The following is a 24,466-nucleotide window of genomic DNA, read 5'->3' on the forward strand; positions in this document are numbered from 1 at the left end:
ATGTGTGGTAGTGGACGCTGTAAAATAATTGAGACAGTGTCGACGATATTGGCGTTATGGATGGTGTCCGCATCGCTGTGGTCGTCGTTCTCCTACAGTTTGCCGAGGGGTCACTGATTGAAATAGGTAGGTGAAATAAGATCTCCTACAGGTCGTACATGTGTGATGCTGCGACAATGTTTTGTAAGGCATTTATTCATCCTCTCTACTGTTATAGCCGAACCCGTCTGAACTGGACGTGTGTGGGGACAAACGGTTTAGTCCGGTTTACACAGGTTTCTGTGCTATTTCTGCAGGAGATTCATCCTTTCCTGTCACGTTATGAGAAGCACAAGTTAAAAGCGAAAACAATACTCCCTTTTATCTACGATGTTTACTAATTAATTGTAAGAAGTATACTTATATATATATATATATGTATATATATATATATATATATATATATATATATATATATATATATATATATATATTTGAAATCTGCTGGAAGTAGAGTCCATTGTACGATTCCAATTGTTTCATAAGCATGCATCAATGGATCACTATCAAATAGCGATGATACGTTAATAGACGTGCTTGTTGTTTTCCTGCCTGGATGTTTCCCTAGCTATGACACCCGGCGTTCGCATTGAGATGAACATGTCCAGATGCACCTGTGTTCCGTATTTTGCAGGGACACGGGTGGCCCAATCGTCGCGATTTGCTGTGCATAGTTGCGTCCCTTGGGTACGCCATAAACCTATTATTGTGGGTTCGAATCCCGATTCGCCTCGATTATGTTTCTAGGTTTGTCAGCACCATACCCGTGCTCGTGGGTTTCACCGAAGTGGAACCCGGGTTCCATTCCCCACTTGAATAGCATGTGTGAAGCCCATTGTTACGTCCCCCGCCGTGATTTTCCTTGAATGTTGCTAAAAGCGGCGAAAAACCGAGACTCACTCACTCAAACCCGCGAATCTTGGCAGCTAAGGGACACAACTCTTGTGTGCGACTTGTAGCCATTGGACACTCGACCAGGGTACCAAGAAGGGGAATTTGTGCGTTAGATACAAAAGTGTTCATCACGTTTATAACAATTTGTAACCTATGAGTATTGGTTCGAATCCCGATTCGCCTCGATTGTTATTCTAGGTTTGTCAGCACCATATCCATGCTCGTTGGTTTCACTGAGGTTGTAAACACCCTAGACCTGCATTACTTCGGGCTTACCCCCCCCCCCCCCCCCCATTAAGCGGACTCGCCGTGATATAACTGGAATAATGTTAAAAGCGGCGTTAAACCCAACTCACTCACTCACTCAGTCTTTCGCAAACATGCTAACGGCAATTAAAGGAACTCTATAGCCCTGCACAAGGATATGCATGTTTGTCTATTCTTAGTTTATCTCATCAAAGTTTTATTTCATTACTTTAACATTAACAACGTTATAGTTTGCAGAGTGCAACACAACATCATACACAAAATACAACGGAAACGGATAATACCAATATTTTAAAGTATTTCATAGGTAGGTCTCACCTTTCTGTCACGTGTCGCCGTTGTCCTTGACTACGACAAACATACGTGCAAGGGTTTAAGAGCCGTCGGCTATCCTTGATGCCCTTGATATCATACACTTGAGTGTCAACTTATAAACAGTTCCATCAATTCCAAGTGTACTTTACCTGACATGTTGATTTAAGATAACGTAAGCATGAATAATTGATTATTTAAACAAATATGTGACGGGACAATTGTATTTTAAGTGCTACCACAGCATTGTTTAAACATCAAAAGCATCCGTGGAAAGTTCAATTCTCTTTTCTCCTACTTTCCATCAGACCGTCTCCGTTGTTCAGTGGTAGAGCGTCCCGTGGTTCGATCCCCGGCCACGTCATACCAAAAGACCTCAAAAGATGGTACTTGGTGTTACGCTGTCTGGCGATCGGCATTAAGGGTCTAAAACAAGTACTTCTCGGCTCGGAGTCAGTATACTGTGTCTGAGTGGGGTATTCATGGTGTCTCAGTGAGCTAGCACTATAAATTGGCATCAGTCCGGACTAGTACAAGAAGCAAAACACACACGTGCATTCACGTCGCTATATAACATTCGTCACCACTCGCCCCTTTCCGTAACCTGCAAGAAGACTCGTCCCCTTAGCGATGAATGTTATGTGCGAAAATACGACAAACCAATCAGAGTGCGCGTATGATTTCAAGTTCTTCGTCAAAGAATCCCTCAGAAATAATTTTTGATTTTACATTTGTCGTGCATCTAAAAATATTTCCAAGACACAGTTAAATGTGTTCAATCATACTGTATGATTCCCCACTCGATGTGTTTAAAATGCATCTGAAATATATATATGGGGAAATATATGTGAACCATAACGCAACGAGTTGTTTGAGGTATGCCCGTTTTCGCTAAGACGGAAACCGGTCGCGAAAATGGCCATGAGAGGGGCACGAGTCGCTATTCGGCTTGTCCCGGAATAACACGAGTTGGTCACGAATAAGCTATATAACTACATTATGGACGCGACGTTAAACCCCATTTCCCCTCACCTCACATCTTTCCCATCAATATTTAAGAAACCGTCCGACATGTTTTAATTCTTAATATTAACTAAAGACAGGTCCGGTCGATCATTCATAGGTAAACGGATATATATTCTTTCGTTCTGAGTGAGTGAGTGAGTGAGTTGGGTTTAACGCCGCTTTTAACACTATTCCAGTTATATCACGGCGTGTCAGCTTAATGTGGGAGGACAGCCCGAAGTGATGCAGGTCTCAGACGTTTACCACTTCGGTGAAACCCACGAGCACGGGTATGGTGCTGACAAACCTAGAAACATAATTGGGGAGAACGGGGATTCGAACCCACAATCATAGGTTTCTGGCGTGCCCAAGGGACGCAACGCTGCACAGCGAATCATTCGTTCAGAAGTAAAAACAAACTAGTGAACAGTTAAGTGTTCGCCAATTGACTGGAACATTCATATGAAGCTTTGGAGCTAAAACGCTGTTGTGTTCTTTCTCTTTGCAGGAGTAGTGTCGGGAAATGCTGACGCCATACAAGTCATCACCAATAACGTAACAGGTCATGTGGGACGCGTACACTGGTTCGAGGAAAGACGTGGGTCTATTTTCTATAAAGCAGCTCAAAGTAAGTAGATTCTCCACATGGAATCAATATGTGAAGCTCATTTCTGGTGTCCGCAACCGTGATATTGCCGGAGCAGTGCGGCATGCGATGGAAAAACCCAACTCTTATCATTCACGTAAAGAACCGTCCAAAACACTGACTGTTTAAATATCTCAAACAATAAATCCAATCAAATAACAATTTTGGAATAATAATGACACAGGGAGCCTCTGTTCGTCCGCAAGGTTATTTTTCTCAGTGAAATCGATAAGATAGGCAAATTTCGGGATTGAGAATCATGGGTACGGAATAGTTACCTTTTGTATATAGTCATAAAGTAATCGTCTTATTATTAAACACATTTTATTGTCCAAAAAACCCCAAAGAGATTGGGCACAAGTGCACCACTTATTACCACCTTCTCCCTATATATAGTTAAACATAATATTGCATAATGGAACTGAACAATTTACAATTGAAGCTTGACATTGTGGAAACATTGTGCACAATATATATATATAGTGTGAACCTCACACATATGCAAATGTTATAATTTTCTGTTTATCAATAGATTTAACAATATTGATGATACTTAATCATTCATTTTATATATTTGTGTCCAGACAAGAATATATTTGTATTCAGGAAAAAGGTTTGGGTCACCAAATAAAATACTATTTTATGTTTTTAGTTTTTTGTCCTCCACGACTATCATCATATAAGGTACATTCGAAGAAGAAATGGAATGAATTTTCATAAGGAGTTCCGCAGGAGCTACAGGAAGTAGTATCAATAAAGTTAACACGAAACAGGTCGGAATTTAGTGGGCAACAATTGAGTCTCAATCTAGTGTGCAATATGTATGTAGATCTCTTACCGCAATTATACTACAAAGGTGGTGATGTAGGCTGCTCAGATGCGACATCTTTAAAAGAAAATATTGACGAACTATCACTTATTTCTGTTGGTAGATTATTCCATTGGCCTAATGTATCTATAAGATAAGACCTTTTATAGGTAGATGTCCGTGCAAATGGTATTACAAGATCATGGCGGTTTCTGAGATCATAATTGACGTTCTGTGACACAGATGGTGGTATAAGATCAGTTACATATTTATTATTTTATACATAGTTACAAATGTGTTGACGTTTCTTCTACACGCCAATGGCTGCCATCCAGTTTCGTGATATGGGCTGCGACGGGAGGAAAATTTAGTTAATTCTGTTACTATTCTTGCTGCCTCAAGCTGCAGTAATTCTAATTTATTAGCATTATAAGAAGAACAACTGTCCCAGACAGCTGAGGCATATGCTAAGGTCGGTCTGATAAAAAGTGGATATATTCTAGCCAAGTTTGATCTACTTAACCGATTTTAAGTTTTCTCATCGACGAAACAATTTTTTGAAGCACTTGAAAGAATATTATTGATATGATCGTTCCATTTTGTGTCTTGTGATGATGTAACACCAAGGTGCTTGTGGTAGTTCGCTCAAAAGTCGTACTGAAACATGATGGTACTGATACAGGTCTATTATTGGAAGGTGGAGATTTATCCCCTTTCTTTTATATAGGAATGACATGTGCCTATTTCCACTGGTGAACAATAAATATAATGGAGTGGCTATGGTCTGGACAATAGGTTCCAATAAGCGACCATTGATGTTATCTGGACTACTAGCTTTGTTTACTGGAAGTGACTTTATCAAATCAATTATTTCATTATGTTCCACATGAAAACCGTGCAGTTCAGCATCACATTTGTTATAAGTATCAGCTAACACCTGGTTACAATTATCGATATTTGTGACCGATCTGAAATATATATTTAATGCTTCAGACTTTTTGTCTTGAGGTAGAGGTTTGCTGGTTATCAAGACCAACGAGAATTGTTTCACAATTTCAAATACACAATGTCAAAGCCAGAGAATATCCTGTTGTCAGGTTCAGTTATCTAACCCCATGAGAGTATTTATTTAATCGATAGTTCGTATTATTACTTTATTCGATAATTATTTTTGGAGTGCCGAACAATGTTCAATGTGCATTATTCACATAATAGATACGGCATGGAAGTCAATAATGTTCCGCGGCTTCGTTAATTTATTTAAGAAACATGAAATACGACGTAATTCCTTTATTGGTGTTTTTGTGGACAACCGATTTATATCGGGATTTTGCTGAACATGTATTGATTAAATCCTTGAATGTTTTTTTTTGAAAGTTTCAAGTATGCGGACCTACAACTTGGACCTCATCATAGCACCACACCCTTTGAGAGGACAGTTGGTGGAAGTAATTAGTCCGGGATTGGTACACGAGGAGTCGTGGCTTGATTTTTATAGAAATGATCCCTCATCTAGCCCGGCGTACCTCTCAGTGCCCCATCTTGCAGACCACCTCCACCACGCCAACAACGTCATCAGCAGGCTTTTGTGGACAACGACGACGATATTCAGCGACAGGGAGAACCGTGGGTATCAGCCTAATATTTCATATGAAAAGAGTGTGTGAGTGAGTTTGGATTTTCGCCGCTTTGAGTAGTATTTTTAGTTTTATCACGGTGTATTCTTTATGTTCGAGGAAAGCCTGAAGTCACCAGTAACACCAATGAGTATGGCTATTGTCCTTAAACACGTTTGGTCGAAGTGGTTTGCTCAGCATTTTCTTAGTTCCAGGTGCTCAATTAGGTTTTTTATTTGAGTAGTCTTTGGACACTTGTCTGTATGAAAGAGGCACATTATTGTTTTCCTACAATGCCAGGCATTTGTAAAAACAATTGAGTAAAACAAGGGCTGGGTTATTTTGTTAGAAAAGACATCCTTCTCCCCCTGAAAATCAAATGGTTTCGCCCGAAGGCACGCAGCACTTCATGAAAAGTGATCCATAAATAGTCCAATCAGAACCAGGAACATACACCAGTGGTTGACACCATATTGAGCACCATCGGATACGATGACATGCATTCAGCAAAGTCAGAGCCTGATACCTCGATATCCATATAAGTCCCCTCTTGCGACAAGCAAGGGTTACTTGTGATGTTTTCTTATCTGGAATGCCCACAGAGACACAATAGTTACTGTATGGCCTTTGACCACTGGAAGAGCGTTAGGCTCTTAGATTGTAAATGGTAGACTTATTCACCATTTCCATTATTCAGGCTTTGATTCGCATAGACTGGCAAGTGAACTGTCGAGACTTGGTGTCAAGTCAAAACTGGTCTTCGTGAAGACAGACAGAAGTAACTTCAAGTTCCTGAAACATTTCATGGACATCATTGGAATGGATAAGATCAAACACAGGCTCAGGTTCGTTCTGATGTGTTCCTTACCACTTGTCAAGCAAATACTTAGAGAGGTAAGTAAACAGAAATACCGCGATTAAAGTTTTCAAATCAAATAATACAGGTGCTACATGATGCTATATGTAATCACTTGCTTTACATGCTTATGATACAGTCGAAATCGTACACTGGACTCCGATTTTGGGAGAGATTATGATTTATTAAAAAAACCTTAACTCGGACCTTTTATATATTTCTTCCATTTCTTGAGCACCGTTCCACCAGTCTGGGGTTTCTTTTGTTAACCAAGTAATTGAATAACAAAGGGCTTAAAATTCGTATCACATAAGCATATTTCGCGACTATCTACTCGTTTATGGAGTGACGACAACCCCTGATACACAGTTATTAACCAAGTGCATTTGTATTATCGAAAATACCGATTGTCTGTGGTATTGGCTCTGAACAAGTTCCACTGTCCATGTTCCGCAGAACTGTGTAAGATTATATTTAGTATTACAGTATCAGTAATTTAGTAGATACCCATTGGGAGGTTCTCAACGATTTTAATACAGTCGTCGTGTGTGAAAACACAGGGCATGTTTACTCAATCGATTGGTGTTTAACCAAGACGTCGTGCTGTCGACATGATGTGTGCAGAAAGAAAATTCTACCGTGAAATATTTTGGATATGTTTTACTTCAGGTCATTTTCCGACTGTTTATTTTTATTCGTACACTGTTTCCCACGCTGGAAATTTTCAACTCAATGCCATATCAGTTTGATATGTATTGGTAGATAAAGTGAAAAAATACTTAAAATCAACGTCCATTGTTCACATTAACTCGCATGTACCTTCAAGTCCATATCGAATTAAATATCCTCTTTCTCTGATCTTTAAATAACAAGCAAGTGGTATGATTTCGATTTTCCAGTTGTAAATTCATCCTCATGTCGAGCAATATTTGAACGCATATTGCTTATTGCGAGCATGTAGACTTCAGAGACATTAACTAAATATGACGTTCACGTCGCTTGTCAACATGATGCGAGATGCTATCCCATGCTGTGACCTTTACCGCTACGGCAATTATCCCCATACACTTGGTCCATGCAGTCATGAATTTCTTGGGGAGTACCTTTCTCTGACTGCTCGGTACTCGTTCTGTTCGTTTTCTGCGTCCACTTTGACTCCTATCAAGTTCAAGTGGCAGACACTAATGTACAAACGGCCTCAACAGACCAAATACACTTGCAATGAACTACTTAAACAAGTCGCTACGTTGACTAGTTCACTTTGTTCAATCAATTATCATTTTATTTCAAATACATACAGACCACAGGCCTTTGTGTACAAAAGTTGAGAACAGACAGGTTTTAAAAATTCAGTTTCGCATTTCTTACTTCATTTGCATAATATAGATATTTCGCTAGATTTGTAATAATATATGTATCTGGTGATGACAGAAGCATATTAAATTTATGAACGTTAGGGTGACTATAGCACTTTGCTTTGAGATATAGTCCGTAACATGACATACGTTGGACAAATAAGGAGGAAGTGGTACTCGGTTTCAACACAGTCTACTTTACAAAATTTGCATTTTCTTAAATTTCTTGGCATTTTATGATGACGTACATTCTCCATTTCCAAAGTATGACAACTCAGTCTGAATCTCGAGAGAGCTGTCTTCATATTTTGCGAAGTTACAAATGATAAAAAAGGTTCACATTGAACAAAAGTTTTAAAACAAGCATAATATGACATTTGTAGCTATTCCAGATCTGCTGAAAATTGTCTTTTAAACGTTGTTTAAACATATTAAAAAAACCTTTCACTTTCCATACATTTGAAACATCCATACATCTCCCAAGTTTAAAAAGACAATTCCTTAATTTAGTTACCAAATTGGCTCGACCATGTTTATCATACAAGCACAACATATTGTAGCACTTTCTTGGTAAACGGAAGTCTGGCATCTTTAGTATGTTCAGCCAATATTTCATACATCTGGTCAAAGCATATACACGAATTGGTTATCTGCCACACTCGTCCAATACAGCATTATTTGATGCAGATCATTTAAAAACCCAAAAACCTTTGCAAGCATGTAACTGCACAGTTTCCGATTTTTCAACATTTTCAAACCCCCAGACCTCAGCACCAGACAGAAGCACTGGCATGATCTTCGCATCGAAAATAGCGAAGAAAAATCTGGTGACAAAGGTTGTAGCGAATGTATACTTCTCAGGATAGTTATCCATACCATTTTCGCCTGCAGGGCAATCTAATCAAGAGTTTTAGACCAGCTAAGCCTATTATCAAAATACAAACCCAAGTAAGTATAGCCCTAAACAACTTCAACCCTTTTCCCTTTGTAAACCCACTTTTCGAAACGTGACAAACAACCACCATTTTTAAATACAACAACTTTTGTCTGAGACATATTAACTGACATTTTCCGAGTGTTACAAAAATTCTCAAGGACGCCTAGTTATCTGGAACCGTTGCGTCATCTTTCTTATGTACTTGGATGATAATTCCTAATGACCAATTTTCAGAAAAACACCATTTCCATACATACTATTAAATATAATCTCCAAGTAAGGAGAAATAACATCTGATGAATGTTTTAGGTATTCGCTTATGATATGGTCAACTCCTGCTGATTTATTGTTCTTTAAGGCACGAATACCGTCTGTGATTTTTGATCTTGTTATTTGGCAATCAAGAATGTCTGCTGTCAGTTCATGAGATTCACATAAGTACGGACTTTGATTGTCAATGTCAAGAGGATCAATATTTTTGTATAATGTTGAAACATATTAAGCCCACTCTCCCGCAGAGATAGGATTGTGATGATGCTGACGCCCGGACACACGTTTGACAATGTTTGGAGTCACCAGTTGAGTGTATCAGTTCTACTCTATTTCGCTGTCAATACTGTCCTGGGTTGTCCTACACAAGACCCTGTACTCATTGCGTACCTGTTTGTACTTGGGTAGATGTCCAGTGCTTTGAGTAGCCCGAAAAGCGTTTAGTGCATGACAGCGTTCATGTTTTTTGGATAAGACATTCGTTGTCATTCCATGGGGAGTCACTATGCCTTTTACGTCGATTCTCCCTTTTGAACACACAACTGTAGACAGAATAGCACCAGTCAGTTAAGTCACTGCAGCAGATGCACCTGAGAGTGAACAAAAAGCTGCATGTTCTAGCATATCAGTGATACATGGCGATTATATATTCATCATGAATGTCTTACGAAGTTTATCAGTCCATATGTACTTATAGTGTACCTGACTATCCTCAGGTTCGAACGCATCTCCCTTATGAGGAACTGGTAAATGATCACTTCTGAACGGGACATAATGTCAAAGTCTGCGATATGTTGAAATATATCTCTTTATGCTAACACATAGTCTATGACGCTGCATCCAAAATGTCCTATGAAAGTGACGTCGCCGGAGTCTGCGCCAACAATTCCATTGATAATGTGGATGTCGAGAAATGAGCACATTTCCAGGAGAGATCTACCGAGCGTATTCACCGTCTGGTCGCTAGATATTCGTGGCATATCGAACTTGGTTAAAAGGTTTGTATAATGTTCATCCCCATCCACATAGTGAATGATTTCATCCCCGACGTAGTCTTGTTCTGTGCCAGTTCTGCTGTTTAAATCCCCGAACAATAAAAAAGATACACCTGGATACTTTTCCAACACAATAAGTAATAAGTTCAACAGTAATTCTACACCATTGCGACTGTCTTTGTCATCATACCATGACGAGCCTTCTGGCCGCATATAACTGAAAACACATGACATTTAAGTCACAACTTGATATGTCCTTGTCAAACAACACGGTAACTGCATCACCCCCAATTTTAACATCAATAATGTACTTCGCTAACTGAGCTTTAATAAAACTAGTACTCCCCCAGAATATCGACCATAGTGAGATAACATATTTGCTGGTAGAGAAATGATCTTATAGTCAGGAAAGTGAGTGCTAACGAACCGATTTCTGACGTCCCTGTTTCATGCATCGAGATTACCTCATGGTTGTATATGAAAGAACAAAAGTCACTATCCTCAGGTTTATTTAGTAACTCTCCAATCTTCAAGGAGAGAAATCTATTTGAGTTTGATAAAGCATCACGGTCACAGCCTTGGCCACACCCCTATCTCCTTAACCGATGAGCAGAGTTAGATTTGGGTCTAGGGCGTAGTACACGGTCTTGGTCCCGATCCCTAGAGGTCTCTGAAGGCTGTGGTAATTGTCTGTTTTTTTTCGTCTGCACAGTTGGTGACATATCTTTCACCATCGGTTTGCCGACTTTGAAGTAACCTCGCTTGTTACTAGCACGTAGGACCCGTAATGTTCCCCGCTGGCGTAAGGCCAGATCATTTGATACACCAATGTTTATTTCTGTAGCAAGTGTATCGCTATCTTCTGGTCTGAATCTTTAAATTTAGCGATGAGAGGTCTTGATTTCCCCTGAATAGGTTTACTAATTCTATGGGCACGTGCAATGTCAGAGACTGTGAACAGTTGTGATGGCGTAGTCGACTTGAGTGCATCTACAACAGTCTGTTTACAAACATCGTAGGTTTCATTCCTTCCTTCCTCATCACCATATATGACAAGATGAGCTCGTGCAGTCCGCGTATTGAGTCCGCGTATAGAGTCTTGAACCGACTGTATCTTTAATTCGACCGCATTATTATGGATGTCAACACTGTCAAATTTTGACTGCATCAGATCCTGTTTTTCTTCAATCTTGGATAGGTCTTCACGAATACCATTCACCGATGCAAATATGTCCTTCTTAATGTCATTGCATGACTTTTCTAGATTCGCATACATTGTTTTCAGAGACCTAACATCGCATCTGAGTGCGTTCATTTGATCACAATTTTCAGTTTTGTTTTATGTCATTTGGTCCCGAAGAACCGTCTTAAGCGATGTAATACCAGAATCAATAGGACCTGGGTTCTGCTCGATATCCCCTGCACACAACATTAGCTTATTCACCCGAGCGGGTCGATTTTCAGGAGACAGTCGTTGTGTACACTGATCTGCCATATCACAGGGGATCGTTGTCGATGTCATCTGCAGTCCACATTTCGCCCGTATCAGTGTTTATCATATAATGGGTAGGTCACTCGGCAGGATAAAGCCAACGGATAAAAACGATATCCGTTTGGGTCATTTGCGGATAGAGATGCAAATATCAAAGGTCATTTAGGGACTACTTTCAGTGTTTATAAACACACATGGCGTCGCCCTGTCATTCGGCGATCGAGTCAGAATTAACCATCGGAAATCTACAGGGATAATTGCTATCATTATCAAAAGAACAGTCCAATGTACTTAAAATCAGTGTCTAACTGTGACGTAGCTAAGGCATTTTATAAGTTTTGGCAACTTTGGAGATATAAATTTCGAAACAATTTTGCCAAGGCCACTATTTGTGCTTGTAGACCTCTGCGGCTTGAAACCTGGATTTGGCCGAAATATGCTTGAATTGTTGCCATTTTTCGTTTTGTCGCTGTGTGTACATCTGACTGCACTTCTTAACGGTATGACAGGACAGGCCGACTGTCAACAACGTCTGAACGTGGCCGTGACGTCTCATAGACTAGGGTTAGAGTAGTTTCCCTTTGACAAAGGGCAGTTACTCTTAGCAGACAGACCGAGGGATTGCCGCGAAAGGCAAATAAAAACAATTGTTGTTGTGCGTATATGTTCGCCACTGTATAAGAAACAGATTTGAGTTGGAACCTTATTGGCTACAGTCACTGTCCGACTGACACATCACTTACCCTGTGACGTAATAAATATGAATTCGAGCATTCCAGGAAAACTCACAATGTTTCGGTAATGTTTGTGAGAGAGGGAAAGCGATTTTCAAGCACAGAATGAGAGAATGGCATTATATGATAAAAAGGTTATCATGCTTGTGTGAATACCTCTATATCAAATACCTGGTTGGCCATGGTTACACCAATTCCGATAGCTAGAAACACCAGAGTCATTGCAGTGAGGCGAAACATCAAATCGTTGACATGTCGAAGTGGGGTCGTATCTCTCTATCGTCACACACCCGAGCCCACTCTGTTATGACCTATAGCTAAAAGTTAGTCAGGCTTACAACTTTTTGACCATCCCTACTATAACCCTTTTCTCCAGTTCATTATCTGCTGTGGATTTTGCCCATTCACCCAATAATTAGCTCCCTTTAGTTTCCTTGCTAACGACCTCACTTGGCCTCACAGGTTCAGCTGTTGGAATCTAATGCCTATACATAGGGCGTGGCCTCTTCTTCTCATCGTCCTCAGTCTGTGAGTTACATCTGTGATGTATAGATTCACCCTGATCAAGAGCTTTACCTTCTCTGCACAGTTCCGTCTCTCACTCACATATATACCAGAGAGGATACGATTATTTCTCATACCTCTAGTCTGTGTGTCTCACACAGTTTTTCTCAACTGCCTACATGTTCACTGCATTTCCATAAAGTCAACATCGCCTTGAGAGTCCCACATTTCAATCTCACATTTTCCAAACCTGTCCTTCATATCCTTTTCCACATCCAGTAACTTTTCGTTTGTCTTTTTTCTTTCAAACAAAGCATCCAATTCGTAACTTGGTTTATCGAGTTGACTGTGACCTCCATGCAGTTGATCCGCTTAGTTCTGACATGTATCTGTAGACCTATGAGTTGAGTTGATTGAATAGTACATCTACATATCTCTCACTTTGACTTAGTAATATATTAAACCAGTCAAATGGTAGTTTATTTGGTGACCACCATCTTGCTTGTTATTGGTGCATGAAACAAGTCATCTGCCTGATGTAAGGAAGTTAACTGACTATAAAGTCCAGTTTCCAACTTTGCCGGACTAGGCTGAGCTATATTTCGGCTGGACTTACGGGTCTATGCATTGTCCAATCCAAATCATGTTACGAAATCGACATCCTGTTCGTAAACAACATGGCGACTGTCGTGCACATTTTGGTCGACTCCAGGGATTGCAAAGCATGTGTACCGTCATCGTGACAGACATTTTCCAAATATTTTTTTTTTAAATCAATGCGCTCAATAGCTGTCTGTGAGGTAAGGAATGTGAACCTTTTTGTCGATAAACTTGATCAGATCGTCTTGACTGGGCGCCGCCATTTCGTTTGAAGCATATGAGTGTAGGAATCTTATTGGATAGTAGAAAGGAGATCCAGTGCTCAAGTAACACATTATTTCTCAATTTAGCAGTTTTTTGAGATCTTCGGAACTAAGTGAAAGATATAACAGAAGATTGACAGTGATTATGACATTTCAGCTGGGATTTGGTAAAAAAACAATTCAATCTGTTAAAATAATAAATTGTGGTTTATTTCTTCAATTAAGAAAATTCCTGGTTTTGCAGGTGTAGCTATCAAGTCTCCATACAGAACACCAGACGACCCCCACTTCCCTCTCTCTCTTCACAAGAATATCACATTGTAGGTCCCTTATCTTATTTACAAAATCCCAATCCTACAGAGCTATTCATATGTAAATAAATATATTGACCATGGTATCTTCTTTAGGCTGAAGACTGGGACAAGTATTATGGGAAAGGTTCCTTGTTCCGACACTTCTCTCAGTGGCTGTTGCTTCTGCCCCGATCTTCTCTGGGAGCGATAGAGGGCATGGACCTGAAGCTTGATCATGTCGCCGTCATCAGCAGGTCAGACAGGGACTTCGAAGTCGGACAACTATCCCAGGTTAGCAGGGTCTCGTTCAAAACATTGAATGCGCATGTTCAAAGACGTGTCAAATAAACAGATGGGTACTTCCCGACTTGCATAGTCACGCAACACAGCATGTGGGTGCACATGATAGCAACAATCTCTCGGCATTTTAAAGCAACACTTCTCGATTTATGAACACATAATTAATTTTGTTTCCTGGTGAATGCCCAGCATATTAGTACATTTGTAGAATACTTGACTGGCAACAACTGATCTAGTATCTGTAGTTTTATAAATGCATCCTTTTTACATTATCAACACAAACACAACTGATCTAAACTGTTTGACATATAACAAATTAATGTATACTGCGGTTGGAACCTTAAACTCCTTAAAGTAGTTCAAATAAACTAAAAAATCTATCGCTCCCATAACGTATATTGTGCTTTCAGTTTATGAAAGTTGGCCCAAAGTACGCCAGTTACCATGTTATAGTCAATGTTTATCTTTTTCTTAGTGGGTGGTGAACACAATGGTGGAAGTTCTGTCGTTAAACCACATGTACAACAGATCTGATGCCACGGACACCTTTCTTCAAGTAAGGAATACAGTCGTCATGCAACGTGGAGGTTGTGTGGTTAAAGTTGAAGACTTTGGGTTCAATCCCCCACTTATGTACATGTATGAAGCCCCCTTTAAGTGTCCCCGACCACTGTATTGCTTGAATACTGCTGTACCTATCATTTTACGACACACACATACTACCGTAGTTTCTAAGGGAGGAAAGGTACATGTCGCAGAGGCTTCCCATTTCGGTGAAAACCTTTAATACAGGTATGGTGCTGGCTGACAATTCGGGGATTGGAACGCTCGATCCTCGAACGCGTTACGACGCCATTGGCTCCCCTAATCCCTCACTCAGCTATGATATTAAACGACGAATGTTATTTGACAGATCAATTGTTGCGGGTGCACTGACTCTCATTGTCAATAAATAACAGGTTTCTATAAAGTACGTTCCCCCGAGAATATATACGATCGTTTTTTAGTCGAGTGGTGACGCAGCTCTAATTCATGTACGAAAGAGGCCGTCAAATGAGCCCTTCTGCGTACATGTGTTTTGTGCGAAAACTGCCGTTGCCTGATATTGTTTGTTTGTTGTTTAACGCCGCACTCAGCAATATTCCAGCTATAATATGACGGCGGTCTGTAAATAATCGAGTCTGGACCAGACAATCCAGTGATTGACATCGATCCACGCAACTGGGATACGATGACATGCATCAACCAAGTCAGCGAGCCTGACCACCCGATCCCGTTAGTCGCCTCTTACGACAAGCACAGTCGCCCTAACGGCAAGCATGGGTTGCTGAAGACCTATTCTACCCCTGATCTTCACGGGTCTGCCTGATATTGAAGTAATGTTCTGAGTGATATATTGTCAAGGCTGTAACACATGCTGCATGTGGAAAAATTGCTGTTCATGCAATAGATTCTAAGGTCGTTGGTCAGAGCTCTTGCTGATTCCAATCAAGCTGGAACAAGACCGTGGCTTGCTTCCTGGGCCTTAAATATGGACTGCACAGCAAGGAGAGACATGGAAGAACGTAGAGGATACAAACCCGTGAAGTATTAACGATGAGTGACATCATTCAAATCTCTATATTGAGTGAGTGAATTCGGTTTTACGCCGCTTTAGCAATATTCCAGCAATATCACGGCGGGGGACACCAGAAATGGGCTTCACACATTGTACCCATGTCCGGAATCGAACCCGGGTTTTCGGCGTGACGAGCGAACGCTTTAACCACTAGGCTACCCGACCGCCCCAAATCTCTATATTGAAATATATGGCATGAATGTGAAACTGATTATATCCTACTTTGAAACTTTGACAACGATACACTAAAATTCAGTTTTTTGTTTCAACTGAATCATTCATTGCGGACATGAAAATGATGAGCACTTAAAACATAACATCTCCGTTGTCTCCAGATTGTCAGAAAAGAGCACGACGCAAGAACAATGAACACTATGCTACACACGTTGCTGTGGAAACCTCATGGCCGGAAGTTGTCCCAAGTCCAGCGCTCGCGGTATGATACATCCCTCAATGATGTGTTCCCGAATCTGAAACTAGGATTAAACCAACGAGAGCTAAGAACCGGGGGTCTTGAGGTAAGTTGTTCGTTACATATACTTGATATACTAGACTCTCACGTGGCGGCTTGTGACACATTCGAGACACTGAATGGAGGCAATGACGTTTTCATTTTCTTTCTTGCCATGAAAGTGAGTGAGTGAGTGAGTGAGTGAGTGAGTGAGTTGGGTTTAACGCCGCTTTTAACAGTATTCCAGTTATATCGCGGCGTGTCAGCTTATTGTGGGAGGAAAGCCCGAAGTGATGCAGGTCTCAGACGTTTACCACTTCGGTGAAACCCACGAGCACGGGTATGGTGCTGACAAACCTAGAAACATAATCGGGACAAACCGGGAATTCGAACCCACAATCATAGGTTTCTGGCGTGCCAAAGAGACGCAACTCTGCACAGCCTTAGACGACTGGGCCACCCGTGTCCCCTTTGCCATGAAAGAAATCATGTTCCACGCCTGTGTTTATTCAATGCAAGGTGCTCAGCAACTACAAGAAGACGCTGGCACGTGTTGCAGGAGGAATAATGCCATTTAAGAGAAATAATCTACGCGATAAATTGTCAAAACAGTCATCGGTTTCCTTCTGTCTGGAACCAGATCAGGGTTTGCTACGTTGATCATAAACAGGGACTACACAGCGGCTGCATATCCTCATGACTGAGGGAGGTGTACCTACACGCTTGAACTTTTAACGCTGACTGACTTTATCCAAATCAAAAGTTTTTATTTTCTAACTAAGGTATCCTTTGGTCTTTTCTTCTCATAATGTTTTTTTTCCGCCATCAACAACCTAGACTACAGAGAGTACCTCACAGAAACACACAATAAACTGGTGGGGATTTTACTACTCTTCAGTCGTTTTGATAGCTAAAACAATACGCACAGAGGTAACATTCAGTTAACATTTTGTCATTGCTAATTTGATTGCTTGTTTCAGGGTATACCGTTTGTAAAGAGACATGAAAGAAATGGAAAACTCACCTTCACACACGCGAGCATCGACCTGCTCGACCACCTGAAAAGTGTCCTAAATTTTACGTATGTTTCATATTACTTCTCTTCTTGTCTAACCACAGAGAAAAGGGTAACTCTCTCGTCCAATGTCATGATCGGGGATAAGATCTCATTAATCCCATTAAACCCTTAGAAGCTTCAAAGTTGACTATTCTAGGACTTATAATGTTAAAATGTGGTGCGCTTATGGCATTTACTTCTCGATCAACCAGTGTATTTTATGTCCATATTGATTCGGTCCAGGGTATTTATGGTAAAGGAATGGAAATATTATTAACATTTCGGGTCAGAGAATAGGCTATAAGCAACATATTTCTGTCTCATGGACGCATTGATCCGGTGGACACAATATGTTTCACCTAAATCGTTGCTTAAGCTGCCAATTATCTGCGTTGCCTAGATTCAATTATGTTGTGGGGCGGTCGGGTAGCCTGGTGGTTCAAGCGTTCGGTCGTCACGCCGAAGACCCGGGTCCGATTCCCGACATGGGTACAATGTGTGAAGCCCATTTCTGGTGTCCCCCGCCGTGATATTGCTGAAATATTGCTAAAATTGGCGTAAAACCATACTCACTCACTCAGTCTATTATGTTGTAAAGACATAGCGCTGATTACGTTAAACAACATCCACTCATATATAAAATTATACCAGTAGGATTTGTTACCTTCTCAGGTATTCCTTCACTGAGCCGGCCGACGGGGAATGGGGACTTCCGGTTTCCGGAGACCTCAACAATTATACAGGACTTCTTGGCATGCTGCAGAGAGAGGTATGCAGTTAGTATGCTGTAAAGAATAGGGTGTTTCCGCAACAAATGTAGTGTTGCATACTGACATTATGACAATTGATTGAAGTTGACGGACACCTGCATATAACCATAACGAGTTTCTCAAGCTGGGGGCTAGTTTGTCTATTATCATCACATGGTGTTGTTGCACAATCAATGTCATACTGTATATGGTTCTTCAGCCGAGTCACGATCTACACTGACACAACTAGCTATTATCATCAAGGTGAGGGAACGAATCGAACCGTTTTCATGACGATGTTTCATAATTTCCACGAGAACTATGCTGTATCAAGGAGGCGGGGCGGTCGGGTGGCCTAGTGGTTAAAGCGTTCGCTCGTCACGCCGAAGACCCGGGTTCGATTCCCGACATGGGTACAATGTGTGAAGCCCATTTCTGGTGTCCCCCGCCGTGATATTGCTGGGATATTGCTAAAAGCGGCGTAAAAACATACTCAGTCAGTCAGTCAGTATAAAGGAGGCCAGCCACAAAGTCATTTCTGTTACAAATGTTATCTGTCAAGCTGATGATGCCTATATAGTGCGCACATTTTCATTTTACATTTTCACGGTGCTAACAGTGAATTAAGGCTGTAACACAAAGCTGGAATCGGCGCCTTCCTTTTAGAGCGAGTGGGTTCGGTTAAAAGTTGCTTTAAACAAAATTTCATATCACGACGTGTCAGCTTCATGTGGGAGGAAAGCCCGAAGAGATCAAGGTTTTAGATACGTACCATTTTCTTGAAACCCACGAGTATGCTGCTGTCAAACCTAGAAACATAATCGGGTCGAATATGGCATTGGAACCCACGAGGTTTCGGAAACTCCAAAAATATATAGCACACTTTAGACGACTGGACTGCATTATTATGTAAGGTTTGTTTGTTGTTTAACGCCACACTCAGCAATATTCCAGCTGTATGACGACAGTCTTTAAATAATCGAGTCTGGACCAGACAATCAAGTAATTGATATCATGAGCATTGATCCACGCAAATGGGATCGATGACATGCATCAACCAAGTCAGTGAGCCTGACCACCCGATCCCGTTGGTCGCCTTTTACGACAAGCATAGTCACCTTTTACGGCAAGCATGGGTTGCTGAAGACCTATTCTACTCCTGATCTTCAGGGGTCGTTATGTAAGGACAAGTGTACATTTGACAAAGGCAAGATAGGTATTGAATACTAGAAGTCTCTGTAACATAGGTAAGTTACTATTATGTGAGAGGTTACGATTTTACGTCATTTCTGGCACTATAACAGCAAAATCCCCGCGGGGAATAGATGGGAAATGGGCTTCACATAGTGCACCCGTGTAGCGAAGGCCTTTACCGCAAGTAAGATTGAACCATACATTTACACTATTCTGAACAACATTCTCCGGTTTATTTATCAGGTCAAATTACTAGTTTCAGTGTTTTTGTGGATACGTCCCCAATGGATACGTCTACCATTCACTTGTTACAGGAAATAGATTTAATTGCCAATCCAATGGGCTACTCGGGTGAACGGGATTACGTCGCCGACTTCCTTCCATTTGTCCATGAGTCGTACAACGGGATGATATTGAGGGATACTCAGGGCAGTTCCAAGTTGTCAAGTGCCCTGACCGATCCGTTCCGTTGGCAGGTGTATGCTGTGGGAGGAGGGACTCTCCTGGGTGTCCTTCTGCTGTATCTTGCAATAGAATGGAGTAACCCATTCTACCAAGATACAACATCTGTCGCCAAACGATTGAAGCCAGCAGGTGCACTTGACACAGCGGTGTATCTTTTTGGCTCAGCACTTCATCAGGGTAGGTTTGGGGTATTGTAGGCTGAGGTGGGTGAGTTGGCATTGACGCTTTTCAATCGCACATTAATGTGGGAGGAAAGTCCTAAGGGACACAGGTCGAGGCTTTGTCAGCAACATACCCTTGATAAGTGGTTTAACCAAAGTGGTAAACATTCACTACCAGTGACATTGAAGGGTGTGAAAAAATCGGCAAAAAGTTGTAAATCTTGATACATATGGTATCATAAATAAATTGACAAAAGATGATAAGAAGAAAAATACATCTAGGTATCTGAATATTAGGCGACGATGGTGGTAAACGTAATCTTGACGAGTATTAAAACATAAGCTTTCTTTGGGACAGTCATGCCACTTACTAACACCTGCATGTTATATTCCAAAACAGGTAGTTGCCAGTTCATTAGAAACTTCAATCATGGCGTTGACATTGTCAACCATTCACACTTAAAGATGCAATTTTACTTTGCAGAAGCATTGGAAATATCATTGTAGTGACTAAATTGTCATGACAAACTATAGCAGGATATAGTTTACATGGATGCACTCAAAAGTCCTCCCTGATTTACTTGCTCCATATCTCTGTTCGCGATAAGATGGTACCCTTGTCTTAATTCAAGAAGTTGACACTAACATGAGATCTCGAGTGTTTGTCATTGTTCCCCAATGGCGTGGGTCGTTCCTCTTGAAGTCAGTAACTGGGTTCCCAGGTTTGTGGAGGACGCCGGAATATTGCTTACTGCTTAGTAAAAACAACAACAAACAAAACACGTTGCATTTTCGTCAGTGAATCATCTGTGTTGGATAGTTGAATGTTGTTTCTATTTGTAACAAAACAAGTTATTACAGATGTATGGGAGAGCCCGACGAATTTGACATATATATCTATGCTTCAGGAGGTGTCCATCTTCCCGTATCTAGTTCTGGACGAATCCTGGTCAGCTTCTGGTGGCTGTTCATTATAGTGATGACGTCAGCCTACAGTGGCAATCTAATTGCATCGCTCACCGTCACAAGAAAAACACCCCCATTTTCAAGTTTGGAAGACGTGTTCACAGATGCGAACCTAAAGATCGGTTTGTTGGGAGGAGTTATCCTGCATAGAACTATCGAGGTTAGTGGAGTAAAACACCAACGATGTATTACAGTGTAACTGAAGGACCCAGGGTTTAAAGTAACCAACGGAAATTATTATTTATGAAAACATATTTCGTCAAGCAAATAACCTCATTCTCACTATCGATGCTACGTTTTACTGTACAAAGCATTTCTCAAATCGTCATTTGTCAATGTCTCATGTGTCTTTACAGACTTCTAACGACAGTAAACTAATAGGGTTATGGGAAAGGATTGTGGCTTCCAAAGACGCGGACAATGACATCTTCAATCACAACATCTCCGTACATATGAAGAAGGTTATGACGGAAAATTATGCCTTCCTGAACGACGTATTCGAATTAGAAGTGTACGTGAAAACCTTATGCGACGTTTATATATTGAAGGAACAATTTTTACCCCAACAATACAGTCTCCTTCTGCAACAAGGTTCTCCACTTACAGATATGTTCTCTAAAGAGTAAGTAAAGTTTGTATATGTTTAATGTCTTCTCTGGACATAACTCTATCAGGAAGAAAGTTGTGCATATATCGTGTTGCACGTACCATTGATTGCTCAGATGTTACAATTGTAAAGCAATTCAATGTCCAGGTCAGTTGGAACGTGGGATTAGATGAAAATAGGGATTAAGAGATTGGATATAATATGGCCAAAGTGAAATTCATTCTGGAACTGTTTGACACTATATGTTTCTTGTGAAATATTGTCACGGTGCATCATCAAAATCTCCCCTCCCGAAATACAACTCTTTTGTATTTTCTATAAAATACTTTAATTCTGACCAACTGATAATAAACGTAGGTACAATGCTTGAAGCTCATTTCTTGTATTCCTCATCTTGATATTGCTGGAATATTGCTGATAGCGACATAATATAATAATGCTTTTTTCTGATATCAGAATCCTCACAGTGCGGGAAATCGGCTTGATGGAGTACTGGCTTAGGAAGTGGAATCCCAAGCTAAACGATAGTGCATGCCCTTCCACTGAGAAAGGGGCAAAGCCTATAGGCCTAGAGAAGTTGGCGGCAGCGCTACTCGCCCTCCTGGTTGGGGTACTGTTTTCGGGTATGTGCCTTCTCATTGAGCTGGTCGTCAAAGCATCAACATAAATGCTGTGAGACAAATAGTTCACAAAACGACAGACAACCGAGGCGCCTCGTCCCAGAAGCACTCATCTCTTCTCTGTGGTTTCATCGCTGTTTCACCCATACCAGAAGATGTAATCAATATCAGTGGTTGATTTGATCACATTGCTTGTGATCTGGATCTGCAGTTGGATGTGACGTTAAAATGGGATTAATCTCGACGTCAATACGAGTTCTATGTAAAGGGACGTTTCATTGTATAAATTACATCATGCATGAGGCAACAAAGCATTGTATCCAGAAGTGTGCTATGTAAGATCTGCTCGAAAAATGGTTGGGACATTTATTTGACTAAATACTGGCGTTTCGTTTGGACAGTCGAATCATATGTTGCAATACTTTGTTTTCTCATCTTTATTGAACATTAATACGTAGTCATCAATCATTTAATTTCAGTCAACATGAGTTTGCATGCACAACGTCAAGATTATTGTACTAAACAGATTTGGATTAAGAATCGTTTATCACTCCATAGATCACCAACGGTGGTACAAGAGCATGAAATGTCAAAAGTAATATGATACAAATGACACAAATAATATGATACAAATGACACTTCAACAGTTCCTAAAGTTTGTTTGTTTGTTTAACGCTGCACTGACATCGATCAACGCAATTAGGATATAATGACTTGCATCATGAGAGTCAGCAATCCTGACTAATCGATCCCGTTAGTCGACTCGCACAACAATCCTAGTAGCCTCTTATGACGTTCATACAAGTGTATCAAGCTAATTATACTTTTTTATTTGTTTTCAAAAAGTCTACTACGTGTGAATTCAAAATAGGCTAGGTGTTTTAATTCTTTTACGCTGTTAGAATTGAGCCTGAATTTACATTTATAGATAATTCAGCCATTTAAGACAATTTTCTTGTGTACGTGACACTCAGGTGAGTGATTGCATTACATTGAAATAAGTAATGAAACTCATCTGGAACAGTGGGCGAGTCACACTTCTTACATAATCTGTTTCCCTTGAACTTCTGTTCCAGTGGCGTGTCCTCACGGAGAAGTTGCGATTTGTTCTTCTAAATTTCAAAATTGGATAGGATATAGATTTTGGTGGTAATATTTTTCAAGAGCTGGCGAATATTTAGATACATACGAGGTAGGTATCAACAAGGTTTTGGGCCTAACATATTTAGGATAGGCAGATGCTTAAAACCAGTTTAGAGGTTAATCAGCACTATAATAGCATAACATCACCGAGAATATTAGCACACAAACGGTAATAGTTTGCTTTTGGAGAAAGACCGAGGAAGGATACCCCCTTGCGATGTCACAATGGACAAAACTAAGTGCTGAGTAGTTATCACGTTCTGGTTCTGGAGGGTCAGTCCGCAAAATGCATCGAAGAGCGACTGATTGCTGTTTTGTAGAACACCGGTCCATCAATTGCCACGAATGTGGCTTCGAAGTCTTGCCTGATCTACCCTGATCCTGATCCTGATCCCCTGACTTGGCACCAAGTGGATATCATCTTTTTCCAAATTTGAAAAAAAACCCTGCTGTTTAGGATTGGTTGGGGGACCAAGTAAAACCCTTCTGTAGACATAAATGGCCGGCAGACCAGATGGAAAGCGTGCACAGAACTTCGAGGGGACTTTTTTGAGAAATAATTATATCTTACATAAGAATTTCAACTCAATCTATGCTAAGCTTAAAACGTTTTCATACCCCTTTGCACTTCTCAAGTTTTGACATAATTGACAACTGAATATTCGCTCCACTGTTGAGTTGAGACATTTAGCATTGTAATTTTCAAGTGAATAAAATCCTTACCTTATCCTGCACGTGACTTGTATGTGTTTCATACATTCGAGCCATGGGTAGTTGTGAGAGATATTCCCAGAATGCATTTCTCTAATCTATACGCTAAATGTCATGAATTCACTACTTATCGCAATATGGTGCCAGAACTTGATCATACATTTTGTTATGTGTTTATTGATGGGCGTCTTTCCAGGTTCGCGGTAAACCAATTTTAGGAATTATAAATGCAGTGTTTCTGTGAGATCAACGTTTCCAAAACCCCACACCTCAGATCCATAAGATAGGTAGCAACATCACATCAACAGCTTCCACATGGCAATCAAGAGTAACATATCTTATTTTTTTAAGTAAACACAATATACCTTTTGGTGCATTTTCAAGAGTAACATATCTTATTTTTTTAAGTAAACACAATATACCTTTTGGTGCATTTTCCACTAAAGTTTTTATAGTTATGGAACGTTTTCTTTTTTGACGAAGTTTAATTTCCAAGTAGGTAGATTGATCTACTGTATCCAGTTCTTTATCACCAAAA

At 40.5% G+C, this 24,466-nt stretch overlaps 1 protein-coding gene across 1 annotated transcript; it reads left to right on the forward strand.

Annotated features, from left to right (window-relative positions):
• LOC124152436 (glutamate receptor ionotropic, delta-2-like) lies at positions 1 to 23,938 on the forward strand. The gene is made up of 13 exons (XM_046525372.2): positions 1 to 126; positions 3,026 to 3,145; positions 5,349 to 5,597; positions 6,285 to 6,481; positions 14,001 to 14,177; positions 14,662 to 14,742; positions 16,140 to 16,322; positions 17,236 to 17,336; positions 17,985 to 18,081; positions 19,570 to 19,897; positions 20,790 to 21,007; positions 21,204 to 21,469; positions 21,911 to 23,938. Exons 1-13 carry the CDS (start codon positions 57 to 59, stop codon positions 22,119 to 22,121), a joined length of 2,298 nt encoding a protein of 765 aa, XP_046381328.2. The 5' UTR covers positions 1 to 56; the 3' UTR covers positions 22,122 to 23,938.
• Positions 23,939 to 24,466: the final 528 nt, after the last annotated feature.

Source organism: Haliotis rufescens, unplaced genomic scaffold (assembly GCF_023055435.1).
Source record: "Haliotis rufescens isolate VD_foot unplaced genomic scaffold, xgHalRufe1.0.p SCAF_74, whole genome shotgun sequence".
NCBI classification, from domain to species: domain Eukaryota; kingdom Metazoa; phylum Mollusca; class Gastropoda; order Lepetellida; family Haliotidae; genus Haliotis; species Haliotis rufescens.

Bases quoted from the DNA above. Each gene is read 5' to 3' on its own strand.
- LOC124152436 (XM_046525372.2), top strand. From the start codon at position 57: ATGGATGGTGTCCGCATCGCTGTGGTCGTCGTTCTCCTACAGTTTGCC. The intron at 3,146-5,348 runs GTAAGTAGATTC...TTTTTTTGAAAG, and splicing joins TTTCTATAAAGCAGCTCAAA to TTTCAAGTATGCGGACCTAC. The intron at 6,482-14,000 runs GTAAGTAAACAG...TATCTTCTTTAG, and splicing joins TCAAGCAAATACTTAGAGAG to GCTGAAGACTGGGACAAGTA.